General features: G+C 40.7%; 1 protein-coding gene and 1 long non-coding RNA gene across 2 annotated transcripts in view; one reads left to right on the top strand and one right to left on the bottom strand.

Annotated features, from left to right (window-relative positions):
• Window positions 1-12,367, bottom strand: part of LOC138744294 (uncharacterized) — a 15,145-nt gene extending 2,778 nt beyond the window's left edge. Inside the window, exons 1-2 of the long non-coding RNA XR_011345432.1 lie at window positions 11,910-12,367; window positions 6,754-10,019 (exon numbers count right to left, since the gene is read on the bottom strand). This is a non-coding gene — a long non-coding RNA (uncharacterized lncRNA). The remainder of the gene's footprint in view (window positions 1-6,753; window positions 10,020-11,909) is intronic.
• cyp17a1 (cytochrome P450, family 17, subfamily A, polypeptide 1) lies at window positions 599-27,858 on the top strand. Its single transcript, XM_069900185.1, has 8 exons — window positions 599-943; window positions 4,795-4,933; window positions 8,391-8,620; window positions 11,608-11,694; window positions 12,941-13,144; window positions 14,380-14,549; window positions 17,588-17,691; window positions 20,585-27,858. The coding sequence occupies exons 1-8, from the start codon at window positions 632-634 to the stop codon at window positions 20,860-20,862; spliced, it is 1,524 nt and encodes a 507-aa protein (XP_069756286.1). The 5' UTR covers window positions 599-631; the 3' UTR covers window positions 20,863-27,858.

Here is a 27,858-nt window from a genome sequence, read left to right as displayed (position 1 = left end):
CAACGTGATTAGAAGGGCCTCAGTGCCATTAGCATCCTCTCACATCTCGGTTCTGATACCAGTCTTGAGACAGTCTCCAGCAGTCTGCAGCCTATGTGATTCCTGGTCCTTTGACAGCTGTCGCCAGCAGCCCTCAGCCTCAGAGCCCCTCGCTGGTCCACTGCTGGGGGTCACCATTGTGCAAGGTCATTAGAGTTGTCTCCTCTACTTCTCAAATGGGGGTTGGGGGGGGGCGGGGGTGTCATCTTCCCATTTTGTGCCAGTCCTCTGCATTCCTGGAGTCTGCAACCCCTCAAGGTTGCTCCCAAACACAAGTGCCGCGATTTTGGGCCCAGGCCCCTACGGTCACAGAATTTTAAAATAAACCACTGTCGGCTCCTTTAACAGGCTGTTTAAAGCCTGTAGGAGGCAGATGGCAGTCTGACTGGAGGTTGGACCCTGCGGGGGAGCACTGTGTTTCCTCTGCAAATGCAATTTGCATTGAGCTCTGGCTGGGGAACAAAAATGCTGAGATATGGATTTGCATTTAACCCTGAGAGGACAGGATGGATGTATAAAAGTGCTTGCACACTTTGTTTCATCTACTGCAGTCTGAGTGGTTCCTAATTCAAGCTCCTGAAGCTCCAAGAGAATGGATTTGATTCTGACCTCCCTGATCTTTGCAGTTGGTTTGTTAGTCTTTTATTTGACTAACTTCTTTCAAAAAAAGCTGAAGGGGGAAAAATATCCAAAATGTTTACCCACTTTGCCATTCATTGGAAGTCTGCTCAGCCTGAGGAGTGACCTTCCCCTTCACCTGCACTTCAAAGATCTCAAGAAGACCTACGGTAACATTTTTGCACTGATGTTGGGATCGCAGTACATGGTCGTGATCAATAACTATCAATATGCCAAGGAGGTCTTGTTAAAAAAGGGCAAGTCTTTTGCAGGGAGACCCAGTGTGGTAAGTTTACATTGAAAAATTAAATGTTTACTTTTTAACAATTATATTGTTAATTAATGCAGCAGCCAATTGCTAGATTTGTTTTTCTTGATTGCTGTATTGAATCAAAAATGGGAATTTGCAATGATTTTATTGGTGTCTTGTTTCAGTTCTCCAGCACAAACTCAGCACTTAAATGTGCTCAGGCTTCTCCTTCAGTTTCTGCTCTGATATACAGTCACTTCAAGAACTTTTTCAGGGGTGCAGAGCTAATTATTTTCCAGTCCTGGAGCTCATCAGAAATGGCAAGAAGAAGGTTCTAGAGCCACCCTTGAGGTGCCTGGAGGCTGCCCCATGAGGTGCAAGAGCAGTGCTCTGACAGCGCTGCATGCCTGAACTTTTTTTCAGGAGATACAGGTCCTAATGGCCGATAAGTCTATCCTACCCAAATACACCAATTAACTTACTGTTTCCATACATCTCTGGAGCTAGTTGGTGTTTAATAGTCACCTGTTATTGGCATCATCTTCTTCTTTGTTCTTTCCAACATCATTGGAAACACCATTCAGTCCACACTTTTATTTATGATCCAAATTAACCTACATCTGACTCACTTAAAATCTACATATATCCTTCTAGTCTTCATCTGGAATATATTTCAAATTGTATACTGTGGACAGCACAACATCAAAGCTAAGAGATTTGCCCTAGAGATTTATGAGAATGTTGTCAAAATTGAAACATCTTAGTGAGGGATCGCTGATAACTGGCATATTCCAGGCTTCAGGTGTACGTGCTGAGGGATGCACTGAGGCTTGGTGCATTGTAGGGAAGGACTACAGTCTCGAGTCCTTCTGTTACCAGGGACCAAGAATGATGGGAAGCCCCTCAAATAACAGTATGGGGTGTAATGACAAGGTGCCTCAGTGGTGACAATTATGTTAAATAGGGAATAAATGTAACAATGCTGAGTGACAGAAATGTATGGATTGGATATTAAGCAGGTGAAAGACTTTGAACTGTTTTCTTTTTGTAAATCATTTATTGAGAATAAAGTTTATTTCTGGAAAAAATATCTTAATGAAGAATAATATTTGATAAAGGTTTTTTTTGAATGACTGAGGTGTATAAAGTGTTCATTCTCTGGGAGGGAGGCAGTACCAAAAGTAACCTCAAGCCTAGAACATTAGTTCTGCATCTTTATCTTTGCTCTATAAAGTACTCGACCGAGGCCGGGACCGCCGCCTCCCCTTTGCTCTTGCCCGGATCGGGGCCGCCGCCGCCTACCCTCTGCCCGGACCGGGGCCGCCGCTGCTTTCCCTGTGCCCGGACCTGATATGCTTCATCAGTTGTCTGCTGTAAGGCAGATAAAGTGTCACCATTAGTATTTCTCGACACCCTTACAGTCAGAGAGAAAGAGAAGCAGAAGAGAGTCCCTCAGAGTCACTGAATGTCCGTGGATTCACCTCCAGTGCACTGGCACCGTCAGTGGTTTGACCTGCCGAGTTTCCCCAGAATTTCACAATGGGTGAAATACTGGATTAGTATTTTAGAAATGTGAACAAATTATTTAGAGACAAGAGTCAATTTCAAATACCTTGGTTGGGAAATTTAAATCAAAGCTGGTTGAGTAAATCTAGATTTTAAACAAACTATTTCAATAACGGAATCCTTACTGGTGTCCTTCAGAGAAAGAAATGTGCTGTCCACACACACACACACACACACCTCTGCAGAAGACTTCACGAACAGAAATACAAGTTAGCCACAGAAAAAAAGTTGTCCAGATTACAGTTTGCCAAAAAGTATTTAAAAGAGCCTGCAGAATTCTGGAAAAAGATATTTTGGACAGATGAGACCTGTATCAGAGTGATGGCAAAGTGTAGAGATCCCAAGATCCAAAGCTTCTTGTTAATGGTTTGTAAGTTGCAGTGTAGCCTCTGTATTTCTGTTCATGAAGTCTTCTGTAGACAGTAGTCATTGACATGTCCACACCTGCCTCCTGAAGAGTGTTTCTGATCTGTTGGGCATACGTTTGGGGATTTTTCTTCATTATGATGAGAATTATTCTATCAGCAGTGGAGGTCTTCCTTGCAATACCAGCCCCTTTGCGATTACTGAGCTCTTTCTTCTGAATGATGTTCCAAACACTTGATTTTTCTAATCCTAACATTTGGGCAATGTCTCTGACTGGTTTATTCTTGTTTATCTGTCTTAAAATGGCTCCTTTGACTTTCTTTGGTGCAACTCTGGTCCTCGTGTTGATAAATGGCAACTACAGACTCCAAAGATTAGAAGAATGCCTAGCTCTCTTATACCTGCATCAATGAAGCAATTAAACATACCTGAATAATCTCCAACACCTGTGAAGCCAAATGTCCTAAACATTATGGTGCCTTGAATGAGGTACTATGAATAAAAAGTGCTGTAATTTCTACATAGTCAAACCAAAATGTCTACAAATAACCTAGAATAAAATTTGGAATATGCACTTTAATTGCATGTGAGGTGTTTAATTACAATTTTAAAACTGTGGAGCACAGGATCAAATAATGAAAAAAATGTATCTGTTCCAAACATTATGGGAAGTGTGTGTGTGTCTTGCTCTCTCTATATCACACCTCCTCCTCTCTCACTCATTCTATCTTGATCTCTTTCTCTATCTACCTCTCTCTCGATCTTTCTCTACCTACATCTTTCTTACCCTATCTACTGCTCTCTCCCCATCTACCATTCATTCTCTCCATTTACCTCCCTCTCTCTCTCCTTATCTATCTTTCTTTATCTCCCTCCCACCTTGAAGACTCAAGCCAGAAACATTGGTTATACATCTTTATCTTTGCTAATACAAAGTACACTATGAATAGTGGTGAATTGCGATTAAACTAGCACCATTGTGAGAAGTAGTGGAATGTGATTAGATTAGCACTTGAGAACAGTTAACTAACAGTTAGTGGACCCCTTGTGTATCAGAATATTCAAAGGCAATGAGTTCTGGTTTAAACTGGCAAAAAGACCTAGGGTAACCTGCAGTCACTACTGCACTTGCTTAATGAGAATATAAATTGGACGCCCCCAATGACAAGACTGCCTGATTAGCATAATATGCGATGTATGAACAAGGAGGAACACTGTAGAATCAGGGAGGATGGGAAGAGAAATGGGAAATATTGGGATCCCGATTGGAAGGAGCTGTAAGGGTTGGTGTCTTTGCTAAGCGCGGAATTGTACAAAAGAATTATGATTTCAAATCTCTGGTGTGTCTTGGGACTAAGAGACACCCGGCTCTGCAGACCCGAAATAAAACAGAACTTGTTCTCCAAAACTTTGTCTCCTGAGTAGTGATTGTGAACACGTTGTATCTCATATAGACTGTTAACCTGTTGAGTTTCTCCGGCATTATGTTTTTATTCTCTCTCTCTCTAGTTGATCATCCTGCTAAGTTCCTCAAGCAGATCGTATTTTTTAAGCCTGATTCCTAAATGTGCGGTCTCTCGTATCCATTTCCCCATCTTCATGTTTTGTCCATGCTACAGAATGGAATACAGTGGCAGTTCATTCCCCACTGGGTGCCATGGTTAGTGCAATGATATTCTAGTGCCAGTGAACTGGGTTCGAATATGGTGCTGTCTGAAAGGAGTTTCTATGTTCTCCCTGTGTTTGCATGAGTTTTTCCCGCTGTTCCGGTTTCCTCCCACTTGCCAAAAAACTCATTGGTAGGTTAATTAGATGTAATTGGACAACACAGGTTTTAATGGCTCTACTGTGTTGTAATTATATTTAAAATTTAACATTGTAAAAACAAGATCATTGCAATCTGAAACTTAACTATTAAAGTAAAAAATCTTTCGTAACTTTCTCTCTCTGCTCAGGTGACAACAAACTTGCTCTCCAGAGATAGAAAAGGCATTGCATTTGCAAACTACAGCCCGACCTTGATATTTCACAGGAAGATCACCATTTCAAGGCTCTACTCACCTGGTGATGGTTTAGAAACTCTCGAGGCACTGAGTAAGTGCAAACAGTATAATGTGGGTACAGTATCTCGCTGTTGACACTGGGCTGTTATACAAGTGTCCTCAACCATTGATCTAGAAAGATAACCTTGCTTTTTATTACAACCAATAGAGAATTTAAACTCAGGTCATTGGGGAAAAAAAAATTCTAATGTTAATTCTGAAACTACCAGACTGATGCAAAAATGTACATCTTTCTGGAAAAAAACCTCCCATTCCTGCTTGGTCTGAATCGTAATCGATTTCAGACCAATCAATGTGATTGATTCCTAATTGCTTGTTCAGTTCAGGGGGATCAATAAATGCTGACTTTGAATTGACTTCTCAATGGTAAAAGATGATGCCCCTGTGCAGTTTAACTGTGTTGTCTTGAAATCTTGTACTGGTGATTTACCCAGCACACTTAGACTTACCTTAACATTACATCCTGCACTTTTGTTTTATTATTGCCCTACCTGGTAATATTTAAGTAGGTCTGTCTTACTTGGATAGCACACAAACAAAGCTTTTCACTGTATCTCGGTACATGTGACAATAAACCATTAAATTTAATTCTCTTCACTTCCTCTTCATGAATAAATAAAATGCAAACCCAGTTTAAATCTCCTAGAGAAAAACAGCAGGAAAACAATCCATGGTAATTATGATGGGTATAGATCCAGATTTCAGATTTATTGTCAGAATACATACATGATATCACATACAACCCTGAGATTTTTTTTTCCTGTGGGTGAGCCAGAATGACCACTTATTGGCAGTGTAAAAAAATTGACTCCACATACATATGTAAAAAAATGATGTAAGCAAACTGACTGTGCAATAGAGAGAAAAAAAATCAATAAAGTGCACAAGTGAGAGTCCTTAAATGAGTGCCTGACTGAGTTTGTTGTTGAGGAGTCTGATGGTGGAAGGGAAGCAGCTGTTCCTGAACCTGGATAGAGTAAATACAAGTTGGCTTTTTCCACCAAGGGTAGGTGAGATGCAAACCAGTGAACATGGGTTAAGGGTGAAAGTGGAAAGATTTAGGTGGAACTCCTTCACACAGAGAGTGGTGAGAGTGTGGAATGAGCTGCCAGCTGAAGTGGTGAATGAGCGCTTGATTTTAACATTTAAGAAAAAATTGGATGGGAGAGGTGCGGAGGGATATGCCTCCCGCCACTGTCCATTTCAGAGGAAGAGATGATGCATTAAAAGGTGCTACAAGTACCTGCAGTGCATTTTGATAGCACATGCTACTTCACAGGAAGAGGGAAATGCTGATCTAGAGACATCCCCTCCCTTACATGAACGAACTCCGTTTATACCTCCCACTGTCTCAAAAGAGCTGTTAACAAATTAAAAAGCACCCGTCCCACCATGGGCAAACACTCCTCACTCCCTCCCTTTAGGCAGAAGGCACATGAACTTGAAATCTCGAACCTCTAGATTCAAGGGCAGTTTCTTTCCTGCTGCTATCAGATGGTGCCCTTGTACTTTTCTCTAGGCCCTACATTATGTTTTTGTAACCATGCCTGCACCACTTGACTTAATGCAACAGCACTCCTTACATTGTGACTTATTTATTATTTGTCATGATATTGCACTTCCTGCTACATGCTACATGCTTTGACTTGTCTGGATAGCACATAATCCAACACTTTTCACTGTACGTGCAATTCAATTCCATTTAATTCCCAGATCTTGTGGTCAGGAATTCAGATTACCACTTACCCCATTAATTCCACTTCTCAAATAACGCTTTAAACATTCAACAGGTCAAGCAGCATCTTTGGTGAAAGAACATTTGGACAAAAGGTTACAGACATGAAAACATACCTTTCTTTCTCGCTGCACAGATGCTGGCTGGCCCGAGATTCTCCATCTTTTTCTGCCTTTATTTCAGAATCTTCATCAACTTTCTGTGAGGGGGCAGTTTGTTCTATGGTGTAATTACCTTGGTAATTAGATGATAAAATGAGATGTCCCTCATAGAAGGCTCTGTTCCTGTGCTGTCATATTAGGTGGATGTTACCTAAATTAAGAAAAGAAAAATCAATGTTTATGTGTTGTTCCTCAGGCTTACATTCGGACTTACCCTAACGATGAATTAAAGCACCCAATTACCTCTTAGCATCCCCCCACCCCACCCCAATCCAGCTTCTTTTACATCTAGATATAGTCACTTCTCTCACTGCAATCCCAATAAAGGGTCCCGGCCTGAAACGTCGAGTGACCATTTCTACCTGCTGATACTGCTTTACCTGCTGAGTTCCATCTGCTTCAAGGTTTCTTTTGTCGTCATGTAGTAACATATTAAAAATGTACACATTTTTAACTTTTGCCTTCTGAAATGCAAAGAGTCACCATGAGCCCGGCGCCCCTAATAGGAGAAAGAGAAGCAAAAGAGAGTCCCTTCAGAGTCATTGAGTGTCCATGGATTCGCTTCCAGCGCTTTCCGCAGCTGCACAGACTCCTGTTCAATCCATCGGCCATCCGAGCTCCAGATCCAACCCTCCGACACGATCAAGAAGCCTTAGCGCCTGGGTCCATCGGGAGTCCTTCTTGCCCCCTCTCGAATCACGGCTCCGATACTCAGCTTCTCTGTTTGCTCAAAGGTTCCAGCATATGCAACTTTTAAAAAAAAACTAATTTCCCTGCCCTCCGCTGATATTTCTCATCTTTCCTGTTTTCATCTGAGTGCTAACATCCACCAGGAAGATCCGACATACCAGTCATTGCTCTTTGTTTAAAAGGAGGCACGGTTAGTGTAGAGGGCATCGTGGCTAGTGTGGCAGTTAGTGCAATGCTGTTACAGTGTTAGTGACTGGGGTTCAAATCCGGCACTGTCCTTAAGGAGTTTGTACATTCTCCCCATATCTCCAGGGATTTCCTCCCACTGTTCAAAATGTACTGGGAATTGTTAGGTCTGCTTTGTTCATGAATGAGTGAGACAAACACCAGGCTGAGTCGAAATCAGGGTTCTTTGTTCTTTATTACCGGATTGTAACACTTGCGACCAACCAGGTTAGTCGGAGAATGCATTCTGCCGTTATCAGCAAAATGGTGATTTTTTATACCCTTGGATATGTGCTTAGAACATCATCATATCATTACTTGTCCAATGACTAAAACTGTTGCTATCCTTTCCCTGCTAGCTTCCTGCCTCTCAATCCATCAATGTCTCTCTTATCTTGTAAGTACAAGGATGCATTCACATCTTGTTACTGCCCCGTACATTCCCATCTCATGATGTTTTACCTAACAGGAGTACAAGGACACCTCCCCTTCTTGTTACAGCCTTGTACAGGGTAACTCCCTACACATTCCCATCTCATGATGTTTTACCTTACAGGTTGTAGGCTAATTGGGTGTAATCGAGTGGCACGGGCTCGTGGGATGAAAGGGGAGGTTACTATGTTGTATGTCTAAATTTAAAATTTAATGATGATCTTCTTAATTTTGGTGATGACTAGTTCTCAAAGGAGTCTCCTCGACCTGCACCCAATTGGAAGAGTTAGTGGACTCTCCGCTGGACATTTTGCCTGAGATGGCCTGGATGGTTACAAATGTAATCAGCTTGTTATGTTTCAACTCAAGCTATGAAAAAGATGACCCAGAGTTCCTGAAAGTGCGCGAGTACACCCAGGGAATTCTGAAAGTCGTGGGAAAAGGCATCTTGATCGACATCTTCCCTTGGCTGAAGGTGCTTGGATTCATTATCTTCAGTCTATAACATTTAGATTTTTACGCCCTTTTTTCCCCCTTTGGCCTTGATGATAACTTGTTGGTACAAGTTCTGTAGATGGCTGAGGAAGCTTTTTACAGGATTACGTTGCGGGGGGTGGAAGGTGGCGATTGGAGAAGATGTGTTGTTTCTCCTTCTTTGCTTCCTCCCACTGTTCCCATCATCAAGATCAAGATTCTGTGGCCTGATAGATACTCAAAAATTATTTTGCTTTGTTTGCCCTGTAAAGGCACACAAAGAACATAAGAAATAGGAGCAGAAGTTGGCCATCCGGCCCATTGAGCCTGCTCTGCTATTCAATGCGATCATGGCTGATCTGATGATGGGCTCATCTCCATCCACCTGCCTTTTTCTCCCATATCCCTTAATTCCTTTACTATGTAAAAATCTATCCAATCTTGTCAAATATATTTATTGAGGTCACATCCACTGCTTCAATGAACAGTGATTCACCACTCTCTGGGAAAAGCAGTTCCTCCTCATCTCTATCCTAAATCTACTACCCTGGATCTTTAAGCTAAGTCCCCTAGTTCTAGACTCCCCCACCAATGCAAACATCTTACCTATCCCTATCTTATCAATGCCTTTCATTATTTTATACATTTGTAAAAGATCCCCTCTCATTCTTGTAAATTTAGTGAGTACAATCACAGACACCTCAATCTCTCTTCATAGGCTAACCCTTTCATGTCTGGAATCAACCTGGTGAACCTCCTCTGTACCACCTCCAAAGCCTTCAAGTAAGGAGACCAGAATTGCATGCAGTACTCCAGATGCAGCCTCATAAGTATCTTGTACAGTTGCAGAATAACCTCCCTGCTCCTAAATTCAATCCTTCTAGCAATCAAGGCCAACATTCCAGTTGCAAAGAGGCACTATTAGTCCAGTGTCCCTATTAAAACAAGAAAGAGAAGCAGAGGAGAGTCACTTCAGAAACACTGAGTGTCTGCGATAACCTCCATGTGGTTTCCTGTCCTGCTCATTGGTGATCCATCGTACCCCCCTCGACCTCTGGTTCCCAAATCCCAGAGCACTCCAAAGCCTTCAGCATCTGAGGCTCACTGGAAGCCCTGCTTGCCATCAGTACCATCATGAATCCTGGTCCTGGCACTTGGTTCCCACAAGTTGATCTCCAGCAGTCCACACTTGGCCCCTGAACCCTCGTTTCCCCCCACACCCACCATTAGTGTCCTTCTCATTTGACACTCGGCGGTTTTGCACAACACCTCGAGCAGGGTGTGTGAGGCACTGAAGTCTTTGTTCCATCCACAACCACACTGGAGAAACTCAGCAGGCCATGCAGCATCCATGGGAAGTAAAAGGTCATCAGTTTCAAGCCTGGTCCTTCATCAGGAATCTGGAAAAACAGGGAGATGCCTGAATAATAAGGTGGAGGGGTGGGAGGGGGGGTGGAGCATAAGTTAACGGGTAAGAGATCATAGGTGAACAGAGGTGGGAAGGTAGAAAAGAAAGAAGCCGAGAAGTGATAGGGTGAGAGAGCAGAGGGCGAAGAAGGGTAGCTCTCTGATAGAAGGGAAAGGGAAGGGGAGGTGGACAGAGAAAGACAGAGGGGTTGGAGAAAGAGATTGGGGGAGAGGGTTAACAGAAACTGGAGAAGTCAATGATCATACTGTCTGGGTGGAATTTGCCAAGACAGAATACAAGGTCTTGTTCCTCAAATTTGCAGATGGCCTTGATTTGGCAAAGCTTGGAACTACCTTTCTTGCCTGTTTTCCAAGATGCCATCTGTAGGAGAGTGGAAATAAGTTTATGGGAAACAACAGGGGCGATTTTTTTAAATTATACACAGAAAGTAGTGGGTGCCTGGAATAAATTGCCAGGGGTGGTGGTGGAAGCTGGTACAATAGAGACATTTAAAGAATTTTAGCCAAACACAAGGATCCAGGAAAAATAGAGGGTTATGGGAGTGAGGAAGGGAAGGTTTAATGTGTTGAGTAGGTTTATGTAGTGGGCCAAAGAGACTGTAATGTTTCATGTTCTAAGCCTGATGAAGGGTCCAGGCTCAAAACGGTGGTTACCTTTTTACTTCTGATTAATGTTGTGTGACCTGCTGAATTTCTCCACTGCAGATTGTTGTGTTTAACCCCTATGTAGTGACGCAGCTCAGAGTGAAGGACTGTCATTGGACGTGTAGTGATAGGCACCTGCCGCAGCTTGTCGAGCACGTTCAGAGCCTCTCCTGGTGCTGTGGACCTGGAAGAGGGCACTAGGACCACCTGCCCTGCAATCGATTGGGGCAGATTTTGTTAAGGAAGCTTGGTGTTCCTCTGCAAAGTGTCTGCATGTAGAGAGTTAGCGTCTCCAAAGCAAGGTGGGGATCTCAGGTGCCCAATAGTTTATGAATTTGGTGATGGGTTGGAGGCCTTGGTTAATTCCCTCAGTCAGCCAATAGCTCTCTGGCGTGCTAGAGGTGGCGGATTCCATTGTCAATGGCTGCCTTTCTAAAGCATTGGCATTAGAGGAAAGTGATCCTTGTTTGCCTGTCACTCAGCTTTCATCCCAGATAGATTGACAGTAACTTTGTAAGAAAGATGCACTGTGAGGCGGGAAGAGTTCATCCGCAATTCTCATTGGGGACCATCCCATTCAGCAACAGTTAAGTAAAATCCTGGTTTTCCTTTCACCTCATGTCACAATTTTTTAAAAAAAATAGAGTCAATATGAAAAAAACCAAAACTTGGAAGGGGACTCAAACACTGAGCAGAATGCTAGGGGTGCGGGGGTAGGTGGGGAGTGGCATAGCCGAAAGGAGGTTGAGAATGGTTGGGTGAGATTGATCATGTAGTTGGGTCAGCACAACATTATGGGCTGAAGGGCCTGTCCTGTGCTGGACAGATCTATGTTCTAAATTGCATTGGAAATCACACTAAACCTCTAATTGCAGAACCTGTTGACAACAACTCTTCCTGTTGTTTCTATTCCAGTATTTTCCCTGTAAGGATCTCCAAATTCTGAAACAATCAATTGCCATTCGAGACAGCATCCTTCAGAAGAAATTTGAAGAGCACAAGGTAGCTCAGTGTGAAATGTGTTCATCACAGCAACGTCACTGGTGTCCTGGATGCAGCTGGATGAATGTGTTAACTGCCTTTGCTATTCCCCATGCTTTGTGCTGTTGTACACAGTGCCCTACTATTACCTGTGCAGTGCATTATAGAGTCCTAGAAGTGTACAGCATAGAAACAGGCCCTCTTTTGCCCAGGTGAACTAATCACATTTGCCTTACCTATTCCAGTGTGTCTTGAATGTAGGACAGTGAAACCCCTGTTATCCGGAATTCGAGCAACTGGCAACAAAAAAAAATCAGAATTAGATAAAAAAAATACTTAAGTTTAAAATTGGCACACCTCGCTATTAGTTCATCAATCATGCAACATGCAATCTCAAGCAAACAGAAAATTCACTTATCTGGTATCTACCAATCCCCATAGGTGACGGATACCAGGAGTTTTACTATAATTGTTCCTGATGGCACCATCTCTTTTGGTAGAACTTTCCAAATATCAGTAATTCTTTGTGGAACAACGTACCAATTTAAATCACCCACCTCTCATCTTAAAATTATGCCCTCTTGTTTTAGATACCCCCAACCTGCTTTGTGTTCAGAAATGTCAATGATGTACAAATAAGTGTTAACACACACCAGAACATCACCCTTCATTTGTAGTTGTGCAACACACAGAAGTGCTGGAGAAACTCAGCAGCGAGACATTGCGTGACCTGCTGGTTTTCTCCAGCACTTTCGTGTGTTGCATTTACAATCGCAGGGTCTGCAGACTTTCCTGTTTAACTTTTTAAATTAATTTAATTAGTAGTTTAATATTTTTGCTTATTTTTCTTGTCTGTGACTCTTTTCCAAAAATTAACCATTACCTGTAGAGTCCAACAGAGTTTCACATTTTGAACCAAAGTCTTTTATCGAATTGCAGTGTGGACCTGTCATTAACACAAAGGTTCCCAATGCAGATGGAACACCATTCTATTAGCAATGAAAACCTTCAATCCCTCTTAACAACTGAGGCATTCTATGACGGGCAAATCATTTATAAAACCACAGCTTTCTTCATGGGAAGAATACTTTAATGTGAAGTTGGCTAATGTCCCCTCACAAAGCAAGGGTTCTGACTGTATCCTTGGCTATTTTAAGCAGGCTGAAGTGTCCTTATGCTAGGAATTTGCTTTGTCTTCCTTTTAGTTTAAAAAAATTCTCTAGATTACATAACCAGGCTCTGATATCTCTTATTTTCACTTTCCCAGGCAAACTACTCCAGAGACTCTATAAATGACTTGATCGACACTTTGCTGAAAGCTCAGGAAAATGCAAAGAACAACAACATTTTGGACCCTGGGATGACAGACGACCAGCTGATTATGATAGTGGGGGACATATTTGGAGCGGGGGTGGAGACCTTAATTACAACCATTACTTGGTTCATCCACTACTTGATCCACTTTCCTGAGGTAAAAGGGTGTTAACACAACAAGCCATTTGATTCTACTTCCCCACATCCGTACATGTGGTATTGCTCAATACTCTTGAATTGAATTTAAAAAAAAATCACATGTACTGAGATAGAGTTTAAAAAAACTCTTCATTTTGTGTTATCCATGCAAGTCAACTCACATAGCAGGCAGTGCAATAAACAAAATGAAGCCTATTTTCCTTTTCAGAACAATCCAGCTCAGTACAAACCCTTCAACCTATATAAACCTACTCAACAGCCTCACACCCATAACCCCTCGATTTTTCTTGTATCTATGTGCCTCAGAGTCTTTTAAATGTACCAGCCTCCACCATCATAGTGGCCCACTACTCTGTGTCAAAAAACTTACCTCTGACTTCTTCCATAAACTTTCCTACACTCACCTTATATCCTCTGGTATTTGCTCTTGTTGCCCTGGGAAAAAAGGTGTTGCTTGATCACCCCATGCAAGCCCCTCCTCATCTCCATCGAGTCATCTTTCATCGCTTCAAAGAGAAAATCCCTAACTCTTCATGAGATGTGTTTTCCAATCCAGACAACATCCTGGGAAATCTCCTGTGAACCCTCTTCAAAGCTTCCACACCCTTCCTGCAATGAGGCCGCAGGACTTCATACACTATTCAAAATATTAGTATCTGAGGTTACCCAGTTTCTCAGGATTGGTAATAAAAAAAAGCTATTGTTTACATCACACTCAGAATTGGGTCTGCAGTATTAATCACACATTGAAGAGGTAAAGAGGTTAGCATTTAGAATGGATTTGTCTCATTTCCATCTGGTGAAATTATGGAATAATGCATTCGCAGTAATTTGCTAAAATTCTCTGGACAGGTCTCACCAGATTGGAAGACTGCAAATATTACACCACTGTTATTAAAAAAAAAGCATGTAGACAAGTAACTACAGACAAGTTAGTCATGAAAATGTTTGAAGCTATCTTTAAGGAAGAAATGGTGAGATATCTGCATGGAAATAGTTTCATCAGACAGATGTGGCATGGATTCAGCAAGGGAAGACCATGTTTGACAAATTTACTGGAACTCTTGGATGATATAATGAGCAGTGAATGGATAGAGGTGAACAGGTGGCTGTGGTATGCAGAGATGTCCGGAGGAGATTTGATACGGTTTGTGATACAATGTGTCCATCTAAGTCTTTTAAATATCACTATACATCACCCTCAAATAATTTGATTATTTCTTTCTATTGTAGTTGCAAGCTAAAATACAAAAGGAAATTGATAACAACATTGGATTTGAAAGAACTCCTCAAATAAAGGATAGAAAAAATTTGCATCTTCTCAACGCCACCATCAGTGAAATCCTGCGGATCCAACCAGTTGCCCCTCTCCTGATTCGTCACTTGGCTTTGACAGACAGCAGGTAAGTACCCATGTGAATTTTAAGTTGTTCCTTGGGGAACAACTTGGACATTCAATCTGTCAAGCCTTCTTCAACCCTCTGCTAGATCATGTTTGTTGTCTACGTCAGATTGATTCCTTGCCCATTGTATTCTCAACACACTGAGGTCTAATCATCCCAGTTTGGAAGCATTCAACTTGCACAAACCTCTTTTCTTCCAGCTATACTTTGTGAGGAGATTCAGTATGTCACTGAATAAAAATTTTGCTTCATTTGGTTTAATTTGGCATCACGTTTGGTGCAGACATCATGGATGAAGAGCCAGTTCCTGTGTCATTCTGTTCTCAGTTTTAATTTCGAGATACAGCATGGTAGCAGGTCCTTCATCCCACAAGCTCATGCTGCCAAAATGCATCCATGTTACCAATGAACCTATTAACCTTGTATGTCCTTGGAACATGGGAGGAAACCAGAGCACCCAGAGGAAACCCACGCAGTCATGGAAAGAATGTTCAAACTTCTTGCAGACGGCGGCACATTCGAACCCAGGTAGCTGAGGCTGTAATAGCATTATGCTAACTGCTACACTAAGCATGCTGCCCCATGCTCTAGAAGAGTACAGGTATAGTATAATCTATTTAACCGATATTCATGGGAGCTTTCAGTTCAACAATTGACTGCCAAGATCCTATCTTAAAACAGCAATTGTCTTCCAAACTACTTCATTGTAAGGTGGATTCAGAAATCTAAACTTATGAAGGGTTGTAGTGGACTGAGAATTCACTACTGATGTGATGTTCTAAGAACTCCTCCACCTCCTCCTCCACCTCTTCCCCCACATAATTCCAATATTAACCCTGGATCCCAGCCAAAACCCCAGTTCAGTTCAAAGACTATTGCCTGTTATTCTTACTGAATAAAGCGTGTTGTACTCTCTCTCTGGTCTGGAGTGCTTTCAGTCGCACTACAGTTTTATTCAGTGAAGGATGGAAGCCCTGTTGAAACCAGCAATGCTCCTAATCAACCCTCTGTCCCCAGAGGAATTCATGTATTGGGTGGAGTACATGAATGTACCTGGCAGCCACACAAACGGTCTACTCCATGGATGAACTCAAGAGGTCAGCGCTCCTCTCACACATTGGACCTAAAAGATTCCCGAACATCAGCGACTGCACTACTTATGAGTTGGCAGACAAAAGGCTCACTACATGAGGCTCCAAAATGTCATCCTTGCGAGGCATCAGCTCTCGCAATGGAAGCAGCGGCCTGGTGATATCATTGATGATTTTGTCCTCATCCTACGAGCACTCGCTGGTACGAAGACAGTGCGGCCCAAGAATGGGAAGACAAGCAGATCTGTGATGATCTTGTCAGCGGGGTGAGGTCCAAGCACATTCGGGAACGGTTGCCAGAGCAAGGCAGCGCGGTGGTGTCTGACCACATGCGCCTGGCCAAGACGCTGAAGAAAGCCCAACTGGGAGCTGATAACCTGGAAGGCAGCCTCCAGGATGATCTGGTTCCTGGAGCGGCTCCACACGTGGCATCGGCCTGGATGACGGCGGCCTCCAGCAACAAGGGAGGCTTCTTCCGTAGTCAGCACTAGCATCTGAGAACTCGATGTCCTGTTAGACTTCATCTGCTCAATATGTGGAAAGAAGGGGCACTGGGTAAAGGTCTACAGGGCAAAGGGGAGCGTTGAGAGGTCCAATGCGTATGTGACCCCCACTGGGCTTGGGTGAGTCCAAAGCCTAATCCCACGACCTCCCAATGCCAGTGTTGTGCCCCATGGCCTTCCTCTGGTGAGGACGGCAAAGTGGGAAATCCCAGCGGCCAAGTTGCTGCATTTCGAAACTGGTGCCATCCTCATCAGATGAGGAGGGGGAGTGGCTACATTGTTGCACCACCATCTTGTCAGTTTTCAAAATCGGCGGGAACAGGAGGGTGGGCATCTTGTTGTGTCTCATGGGCCCTGCCATCTTGCCAGTCTGACAATCTGCAAGAGGGAGCGACCCCAGTGAAGGGAACGACTGCATCTCCAGAGTCCTGGCAGTGATGGTGTTGGACCAGGAAATTTTTCATCAACTGAACAATTCCACAATGAAGGTAGGGGTTAACGGACATAAACTGAAGTGTTTAATTGACTCTGGCTCGACTGAGAGCTTTATAGACGCAGAGATAGCTCAAAAACAATCTTAAAGTGTTTCTCTCTAATTATCATAATTTTTTTTAGCGTCCCATATGCAGTCTGTAAATATTCAAGAACATTGTATGCTTCATTTATCCTTGCAGGAGGGGGAATTCTGCAAGATCAGAATGTATATACTTAAGAATTTACATGCATCAGTCTTGTTGGATCTTGATTTCTTATATCACTTTAAAAATGTGACCCTTGAGTATTCTGGACTTCTTCCTCCCATTATGGTTTGGAATGGAAGACCCCAGAACTCTGTTGCCTCTTGTTGTCTCTCCACACTGAATATAGATCTACCTCCACTGTTCCTGAATCTGAGCGCTGATTGCAGACTAATTGCTACAAAAAGCAGGTGCTACAGCACAGAGGGCCGGGCATTCATCAAGGCTGAGACACAGCAACTGCTCGATGAGAACATTATCAAACACAATACCAGCTCATGGAGAGCACAGGTGGCTGTGGTTAAGGGGGAAGAAAATTCCAGGCTAATAATTGACTATAGCCAAACCATTAATCATTTTACACTTCTGGACACATACCCCCTCCCTCGTATTTTAGACACGGTGAACGAAATTATGCAGTATTCAACCATCAACCTTAAAGCTGCTTGCTACCAGTTACCAATCCGTTCTAAAGGACCATCCATCCCTACACCACATTTGAGGCTAATGGGAGATTATCAGTTCCGGAGGTTTCCATTTGGTATCACAAATGGGGTTTCAATCTTCTAGAGACAGATGGACCAAATGGTGGACTAATTGAAGTTGAAGGCCACCTTCCCCTACCTCGACAACATTATCATTTGTGGCCATTCTCTGACATATTACATTGAAATGCACTTTTAACATGAATTCCCATTTGTTTCTAGCATTGGTGACTACACAATCTCCAAAGGCACTCATGTGATAATCAATCTCTGGGCTATTCACCATGATGAGCAGGAATGGAAGAATCCAGACACCTTTGATCCAAGTAAGTATTGCATCTGCAGCCTTCCATATGGACAATCTCAGATCATCACCACTGCTCCTAGTTTTTGCTGTCAACTTTACACCTCCTGCAGGGCCACATTCCCTCCCCCCCACCCCCCACCCTCCTGTTTGTCTACCCCTTTGCTGCTTCACCTTCCACATTCAGAGATATTCCATTTCATTCAATCCAGTAGACTGCACATTTTCCCAAAATCTATTGTCACAATTATTTCACAGAAGGTAATGAAGAGGGGAATGAGGAAACAAAAATATTGATGTGGGCTGAATGATGGAAGTAGTTTATGTGGACCTTAGCAAGTCCTTTTTGACAAGGTCCCACATGGTAGTTTGGTCCAGAAGGTTGAGGCAAGTGACTCCACACACATTGGCAAACTAGGCCCAAAACTGGCTGGGTAATTGAAGACAGAGGGATGGGTGAATGTCTGCAGCCAGTGATTGGTGCTTGTAAATGACTTAGAATGTATATGGTCTGACAGGCAAGTTTGCAAACAACACAGAACAGGGAGACAAAGAAGGATGTCTTTAGGATACAGTTGGACATTGATCGGCTGGAAAGTCAAGTGGAGCAGTGGCAGATGGAACTTAACACAGAAGAGTGTGAGGAATTCTTATAATTTATATTTATGTAAATATGCCCCTTGATCCTGGAGAAACACTATCTCGTCTTTACCATGCCAGCATGGTTTAAATGATAAATAAAGGTGACTTGACTTGATGTAAAGCAGGGGTGCTGATATACAGAGTGATCTTGTACAAGGGCTAAAATCCTTGAAAGTAGTGACACAGGTGGATAGGGTAGGGCAGGAGGAAGTTGGTTTCCTCGTCTTCATTGGACAGGGCATTGAGATGTCAAGTTGCAGCTGAACAAAACATTGGTTAGACCTGCCATTCTCAATGGGGGCCACAGCACATTTAAGTAAAAGCCTTGTTTTCTTTACACCTCGCGTAACATAAATATTTAAATGTTTTTTTTCATGCAGTCGGTAGGAGAGAAGTACAGAAGAAACAAAATATGACTGCTTCACAGGGAAGGGGGCCCAAACTTTGAGCAGTGTCCTGGGGGAAGGCATAATCAAAAAAAAAGGTTGAGAGTGGCTGTAGACCACACTTTACTTACAATATTGGTTATAATTCTGGTCATCACACTATAGGAAGGATGTGGCAGCCACTGAGGGTTCAGAACAGATTCACCAGGTTATTGCCTGGAATAGAGGACTGTGATTATAATGAGAGATTAGATAGGCTGACGTTATGGACGGTTATAAAGTTATGAGGGCCATGGAAAGGATAGTCAGAGTCCTTTTCCCAGACAGTGGAATCGAGAACTACAGGGCACAAGGGAGAAATTTATAAGACCATGAGACATAGGACTCTCAGCCCATCGAATCTGCCCTGCCATTTGTCCGGCCTTCTCCCCATAGCCTTTGAAGCCTCGGCTAATCAAGAACCTATCAATCTCTTATGATATTGTAATAAAGAAATTTGGGTTCTTTTAAAACAACTATACTTTATTAGCTAAAGTACACACATGACTGTGTGGAGACATCTATCTTGAATCTACAACAAACCAGTCTCTTTCTCCCTCTAGTGGTCACGAGGATCACTAGCACTCTATCATTGCACTAGTAATCCGGAACAAATTGGTGGTAGAGGTAGGTATGATGGCAATGAGTAACAGACATTTGCATAGGAAGTTACATCAGAACAGAGGGATACAGGCGCAATGTAGGCAAAAAGGATTAGCACATGGAGGTACCACAGTTGATGTGGGCCAGTTTCTGTGTAGTGCACTTTTATAATTCTAGTGAGTGTGGCCCAATTCTCAATCCCTTTACTGAATAGCTTCCTCACCACAGAATCAAAATAGTAATGAAATTGTCAGAAGTTATGGACCAAGTGCTTGGAAAGGGGAAGAACCTAGTTGAGTATTTGATGGGCTGCATGGACATGGTGGGCCAAAGGGTCTGTTTCTCTGTGGACTGACCTTAAGCACGGAGATTATTCCCCCTAACTCTGCTTTGCACCCAGCTTCACCCCGACAAGATTAACCCATTTCTGTTCCTTGGAGATGCCTCACGTGATCAGAATACATGCTTTGACAGCTTTTTAAAAATTGTCTCTTTTCCACCTTAAGCCTCCCTCTGCCAACATGCTGGTGGACCCATCACGTCCTGGGTACTCTCTTCTCCTTCTTTTCATCAGGGCGAAGGCTAAACTGTGAAAACATACATCAAACAGGCTTAATGATACAACATCTACCAGATTCCTGAATGAACCCCACAATTTAACTGTAATATTGCCTTTGCTTGGTACTAATTCACCTTTCTCTTCTCTGTAAAGTGAGCTCATGCCATGGCTGCACGAATGTTTGAGATTACCTGTTAGTTTGCTTGCAGAAGAAAGCTTTTACCTGCACTCGGTATAATAAGTTAAACCTCAAAGTACAAATTTGAATTTAGCAGATTGCAAATAAAATAACGAAAGGAAGCTATCTTTGCGGACACAAGTTCAACATTTAAAATAAATTTCGACTGATATATGGAGAGTAAGGATGCAATTTAATGATGCAGTAGAAATCCCATGAAACCCATGCCAAATAATTATACCCAATTAACCTACAAACCCCATATATTTTTGGAGAGTGGCAGGGCATGGGGAGAACATACAAACTCCACGCAGTGCCTGACTCAAACCTGGGTCGCTGGCACTGTAATAGAGTTGCTCTCACTGCTTCACTAACTGTGCCGCCCCTTCGGAAGGAGATGGACCAAATGCAGGCAAGCGGGACTATCCCAGAATGTTAATTGGGTCAGCATGGGCGATTTTGGCCAAAGGGTCTGTTTCACGCTAACCACCTCTGCCATTTATTCCAGCGCGTTTTTTGAATGAAGAAGGGTTGCACATCCACTCTCCTTCACTGAGCTTCCTGCCTTTTGGTGCCGGCCCCAGAGCTTGCCTTGGAGAGAACCTGACCAAGATGCAACTTTTCCTCTTCTGCGCCTTATTTCTTCAGCGCTTCAGCGTGGAATCACCACCTGGACATCAACTCACAGAATTTAAAGTAGAATTTGGGATTATCCAGCAGCCAAATGGATTCAAAGTCCAGCTCAAGTCCAGAAAGGCAAGGAAAGACTGTGGATTGGAAGAATGATAGAAAATTGCCTCACTGGCCACCGAACAGTACAGCCCAGCATCAGACCCTCAGCCCACGTGCCTTTTCTGAACCATGTCAAAAACAAACTAGAACTCACTGCTTGCTCTTGACAGGCATCCTTCAGTCTATTTCATATTCTGTCTAGAAACCTCAGAAATGCTACTATTGTATCTACTTCCACTACTACTCCTGGCAGCCCATTCCAGGCACCTACTGCTCTCCGTGTAAATAATTTGCCCCATACGTCTCCCTTAAACCTCCTTCCCTTCACCTTAAACGCATGCCTTCCACCTCTCATGATTTTATACACCTCTATCAAACCTCCACTCAGCTACTGATGGTCCAGAGAAAACAAAAAAAAGTTTGTCCATAGTTCCTACCCTCAAAGCCAGTCATCCTCCTGGGGCCTTTTCTCTACCCTTTCCAAAGCCTGCACATACTTTCTGAAATGGGGCAGCCAGAAATGCACATTGTATTCCAAGAGTGGCCTAACCAAAATTTTACATCACTGCAACAAGATCTCCTTACTTTTAGATTCAATGCCTCACCTAATGAACCCAAGCATAACATATGTAAAACAAAAAAGTCTGCAGACATCGTGGCTGAAGTAAAAACAAAGCTGGAGAAATTCAGCAGGTCAAACAGTGTCCTTTATATAGCAAAGATAAAGATATATGGTTATATGCAGAACCAATGTTTCAGGCTTAAGCCCTTCATCAAGCATAACATACACCTTCTTTACCACCCTATCCACTTTTCAAACAGCTACAGACCTGGACCCCCGTATCCCTCTGCACATCAATTCTTTTAAGAGCTCTACCATTAACTGCATACATTTAACCTTGCAAAGTGGAACACCTCACACTTGCTCAGATTAAACTCCATCTGCTATTTCTCTGCTCATATCTATAATGAATCAATATCCCGTTGTATTCTTGTAGCCCTCTACAAGGTCCACAACTCTACTAATCGTTGTATGATCTGCAAACTTACTGACCCACCCATCCACATTTTCATCCAAGTCACTTATGCTCGTCACAAATGTCAGGGGTCCCAACACCAATACTTACAGAACTCCAATGGCCACAGGCCTCCAGCCCAAATAATACCCTACCGCTCTGTTAATTGAAAGCTAAGAGGGATTAAAAATGCTCCCCCACTGAAACTCTGACCATCTGACTGGACATGTGACAATACAAGTAAGGCCTTCTTCCTGGTTGGCTATCTACATGTGAGTTCAACAAGGTCTGCTGGATGCACTTAACAAATTCTGCCCCATTTCAGCTTCTGACACAAAGAATGTCCCAGTCAATATTGGGGAAATTAAAGACTCCCACTACGATAACTCTGTAGTTCTTACTACTTTCCAGAATTTGTCTAAATATCTGTTCTTCTTCCTTCCAGTGGCTTGTGGGAGGCCTACACTTTAGCTCTATTGGAGTGACTGCCCCTTTTTTAAATTTCTGAACCCTACCCACATTTGCCTCGGTAGACACTGTTCTGTCCTGTCCCTGGTGGGTGGAGGGAGGAAATGAAAGCAACTATGAACTAATGAGCCCCATATTTACCAATCGTGCACATTCATACTTTTGCATGACCTTATCTGTTCAAAGTGCATTCAGAGCTTTTATTATTGATGAGCAACTGGAAAACAGCACCAAAATGTTTTCACCAATATTGGGTTAAATGGGTTTACACATGATGGAGTGAGGACATTACCTATCAGTGGTTAATTTGGCTTGGTCCACAAGGGAGCCCATCCCAGAAAGGATCTTGAAAATGAAAGTAGTAAAACATGAAAGTCTGCAGATGCTGTAATTGTAGTTTTTTTTAAAAAAAGGAATGCTGGAGGAAGGTAGCCAGTCTTGTCTGGTTTTTGCTCACACCTTGAGGAAGGGCTCAGGCCTGAAACGTCAGCAATATATTTTACCTCCTATGGACACTAGAAGATCAGTTGAGTTCCCCCCAGCATCCTTTTTTTTCCCAAACTTTATTTATTGAAAAATTTTTGGTAAACATACAAAATACACTTCACAACAAAATTTTTTTATATATGAAAATAAAGAGAGAAAAAAAGAACCCCCCCCCACCCCTTCAGCCAGCTCTCTTAAAGAGAGCCAAAGGAATATATATAAAAAACATAAAATAAATCAAGTACCTCTAAATGTATATATTCCAAATATAATGACCACTTATTATCATGCAAAACGTAAGAAATTTTATCCATAACAATACAAGCTTTCATCTCATTATGCCATCACATTATACTAATCACTGTATTATCCTTCCATGTACTTGCTATACATTTTCAAGCTATGGACAACGCCAAATATACAAATGCGATTTGAAATGTATCCAACCCCAATCCCTTTAAAGGAATCACATAAGCCAGTAAAAAAAAGATGGATCTAATGGTAATTTAATCTTATACATTTCCAAAATTGACTTAATTTCTTCCAAAAATGGTTGTACATACATACAAGACCAAACAGCAAGTAAAAAAGTTCCAACACACGTACCACATCGAAAACAAGAATCTGAATTACTAAAGCCATATTTTTTCAATTTCTCAGGAGTTAAATATAACTGATGCAAAAAATTATAATTAACCATTCCATATCATGCATTTGTCAATCTCGTAACACTCTCATGACACATATCCATCCAGTAATCTTCAGGAAAAACAAAAGTTAAACTTAGATTTCTCCCCATTCCAACTTGTCCATATTATCTTGTAACACTTGATACATAACAGAAATATAACCATTTTTAGGCAATAGAAGAAATCAAAGACTCAAACTCCGACAATACAGGTAAAACCATCTCTCTACCATACATTTTCTTTTACCAGTGACCAAAGTTGATAATAAACAAATAATGAAGCTTCAGCAATATCAACACGCTCTTTCAATTGAGTAAAAGAAAGAAATTGACCTTCTACAAAACAATCCTGCAATATTTTTATACCCTTAAAATCCCAATTCTTTAAATGACTATTAAACTATGAAAAAGAAATAAGCTGATTATTATATAATGGCGTTAAAATAGATAATTTACCTTTTGATCCTATAGTCTGATTCTTTTTTGTCCATAACATCAATAGATGTTTTAATATCGGCACATTATACTCCCGTAATAAATCTATATTCCACCGAAATATACATTGATGTACTGCAGTTTCAGAAATACATGCCATCTCAACTTTAGCCCAACTTGGAAATTGATCAAAATCCATCAAACCACGAATAAATTTAAGTTGGGCTGCCTCATAATAATTCTGAAAATGAGGTAATTGCAATCCACCTAATGCGTACTTCCAAGAAAGCTTATTTAATGTTAAATTTACCTTTCCATAAAAATTCCCCAGTAGCTTTATTTAAATCCTGGAAAAAATTCCTTGTAAGAATACACGGTATTGATTGAAACAAATATTGAATACGTGGAAAAATATTCATTTTAATACAATTAACCCGGCCAATTAAAGTTAACGCAAGGTCTTTCCACTTAATTAAGTCTGGTTTTATCTTTTTCAACAATGGAACATAATTTAATTTATATAAAGATTGGATACTCAGTATTCACAATTATTCCTAAATATTTAATTCTATCTGTCCATTTCAAATTAATAACATTTTTATAAACTGAATAATCTCCTTCACCTACCAGTAAAATTTCACTTTTATCCCAATTAACTTTATACCCAAATAATGATCCATACTGTAATAAACATTCCCGTAAATGTGGCAAAGATTGTTCCAGATTTGTTAAGTATATCAAAACATCATCTGCAAAAAAAAAAATCTTATACTCTTCATCCAAAACTCTCATCCCTTGTATCTGCTCATTTTGCCAAACTAATTGAGCTAACGGTTCAATGACCAACACAAATAGGACCGGTGACAATGGACAACCCTGTTGAATAGAATGTGTTAATTTAAATGATGACAAATTCTGTCCATTTGTCACCACCCTAGCAGTCAGGTTTGTATATAAAGCTCTAACCCAGCCAATAAAAAAAAAGGGCCAAATTTTTCTTAAATAAAAAATTCCATTCGACCCTATCAAAAGCTTTTTCCACATCAAGTGCAACCACCACTGGATGTTTGGGCTGCTGTCGGTATGCATTGGTCAAACTAATTAGTTGAAGAATATTATCCGAAGCATGTTATTCCCTTCTGAAATTCCTTCTCCAATTCATCAATCTGCTTTTCTAATTTAATACTTTCAGCCATATACCCTTTCTTAACTTTAGTAGTGTAACTAATTGTTTGCCCTCTTAAATAAGCCTTTAACGCATCCCATACTACAAATCTACTTTGAACAGATTTAACATTTTCCATTAAGAAAAAATCAATCTGGCTTTCACTTAAAGGGATTGCTCCATGATTTGTTGGTGTTGGTATTTAAAAAAAAAATCAATCTGTTTCTTAACAAAAGCAACAAACTCAGGTTTTTTTCAACAATAATGTATTAAACCTCCATCTATAAGATGGACGTAACACCTCCGAACTTTCATAAGAAAAAAAAATACAGAATGATCAGATATTACTCTACTTTTATAATCTGCCTGCAATACCTTTCCCTGTAAATGTGCTGATATTTAAAAAAATTTATTCTAGAAAAGGAATCATGCCTAGAAGAATAAAAAGAAAAATCTTTCTCTGTAGGATTAATCCTTCTCCAAACATCTACCAAATTTAAATCTTTCATTAAAGCCCCAATTTGTATCACCATCTTTGATTTTCTGATACATTTTGGGGATTTATCCATTAATGGATCTAAAACACAATTAAAATCTCCCCCAACTAAAAAATTTTCATTAGCATGACTTAATAACAAAAAAGTGTCTGAAATAAAACATTCATCATCTACATTAGGTGCATAGATATTAAGTCCAGAATTAATTAAAAATTTTACAGTCCACTTTTAAAACCCTCCCAGCATTCCCCTCTACAGTCTGCAACTCAAAAGATAAATTCTTATGAACTAAAATCGCTACACCTTTTGCCTTAGAGTTAAATGAAGGAAAAAAAAATGACCAACCCGATCTCTTTTCAATTTCAAATGTTCTTTTTCAGTCAAATGTGTTTCTTGTAAAAACGCAATATCAATATTCATTTTCTTAATATAAGCTAAAACTCACTTTTGCTTAATTGGATTATTTAATCCCTGAACATTAAAAGTTGCAAATTTTAAACTAAACATTCTAATAAACTATCAATACAAGCACATAATATAAAAAATGTTCTCCTGTTAATAAACAAAATCTACTCTCCCTCCCCTAATGTTATAAAAAAGTTAATATGAAAAGGAATACAATTAATTCCCCTCAAAAAAGAGAAAAAAAACACCCAAAGGTAGTAATTCCCTAAAAAAACTGGGTGTGGAACACCCCACCAGTGGCAGATGACTATCAAAGATATCAGTGCCAACCACCTCCCCCCAGCCAGAAATACAATATATATAAGAATGTAATTCATCATTAATATATTCAACCCTGGGACTCTAGTCCCAAAGATTGATTCAAATCCTCAACATCACTAGGACTGTGTGTCAAACCCTCCTCCTTCCCATCTTTCCCATTCTTCCCATTCTGTCCATTTCCATGTCCATTTGCCCTTCTTTTAGGTAACGACAGTGAAATTCCTCCATGACCACATAAATCCAGTAACAAATTAGTGAAAACCAATGCACTGTGATCATTCTCAAAAAAATTGACTGTTAATTGCCATAAAAAACCTTCAACACTGCTCATTGATCAATGCTCCCAATTCCAAAGCTTATGAAGTTTATAGTAAATACCTGCATGTTTGATATTGTATCTAATTTTTTCCAAACTTAAATATGCCATTACACCATGTAGCCACTGCCCATTTGGTGGAAGTCCATCATTCCACTTCATTAAACCCCCTCGTCTGGCTATCAGTAATAAAAGCTAAAACCTTCTCTTGAGATACCAGCAACGATACAGTTGGATCGTGAATAAAGCCAAACAAGGCAATTAAAATCTTAAAAATTGTTGATAAAGATTGAAAAATGTTCTCTCTGAATCTTCCTATTTTGAGACATGTCCAAAACATGATCAATATCTACATAAAAACAAGGTAATTTAAGTTTGGACATATGTATTCTGTGCACCACTTTAAATTGTAATAAACAATGCTTAGCTCAAAATGACAAATCATTAATCAAGGAAGAGTGGCATACCATTCCTCAGCTGAGAAGGTTATATTACGATCCCATTCCCAGTATGCCAGTCCTCATCTGAGAAGGATATATTACGATCCCGTTCTCAGTCATTTTTAATCTTAAACATTGAGGTTAGTCCAGCAAATTATTGTAAATACGTGATATTAACCCACTGTGAACAAAATGCAAATCAAAAAAATATCAAGAGTTTGAGAAAAATCCTGTAGCTTAGATTGGATAGTGTCTAACTTGCAAATATCTAAAAAATGACTATTAAAAAACTTAAATTTAATTGACAATTGTTCAAAATTAAAAAAATTATTAATAAATATTTATAAATAAATTAAAGGTAAAAAGTTCCAGTTTGAAAAGACATGGGGTCCATTCATAGATTATTACCACGGTTGGCAGTTTTAGGCGGTTTGGCTGCTCTAGCTGGCTTCTGGAGGTAGCGATGTTTTTTCTCTTCTCTTTGTTTGCCTTTATAAGTAACCTTGATTAGAGGGAAGGTTCAATTAGCATTAGTTTTCTTTTTCCCCCCCTTTTTCTTGCCTTTTTAAAAAAAATAAGTTGATACATTATAGCTTATAGGTCCTAGACCATAACATAATATTATACCAAGTTATGAGCAGATTCCTTATAATGTAATTCATTTTCCTTTTAACTATTGATCAATAATTATTAATGAAAATTGTTAATTAGTGAATTTTGACAAGTAATAGGTATACATTATGTTTTGTTATATTAATCCAACATGTATATGAGATTATATTGGACTCAATAAAAATGTTTTAAAAAAGTAAA

The sequence above is a fragment of the Narcine bancroftii genome, chromosome 10, assembly GCF_036971445.1.
Source record: "Narcine bancroftii isolate sNarBan1 chromosome 10, sNarBan1.hap1, whole genome shotgun sequence".
In the NCBI taxonomy this organism is placed as follows: Eukaryota; Metazoa; Chordata; class Chondrichthyes; order Torpediniformes; family Narcinidae; genus Narcine; species Narcine bancroftii.
This window is presented reverse-complemented; position numbering and strand designations above follow the sequence as displayed.

Bases quoted from the DNA above. Each gene is read 5' to 3' on its own strand.
- cyp17a1 (XM_069900185.1), top strand. From the start codon at position 632: ATGGATTTGATTCTGACCTCCCTGATCTTTGCAGTTGGTTTGTTAGTC. The intron at 13,145-14,379 runs GTAAAAGGGTGT...TTTCTATTGTAG, and splicing joins ACTTGATCCACTTTCCTGAG to TTGCAAGCTAAAATACAAAA. The intron at 14,550-17,587 runs GTAAGTACCCAT...ATTTGTTTCTAG, and splicing joins TTGGCTTTGACAGACAGCAG to CATTGGTGACTACACAATCT.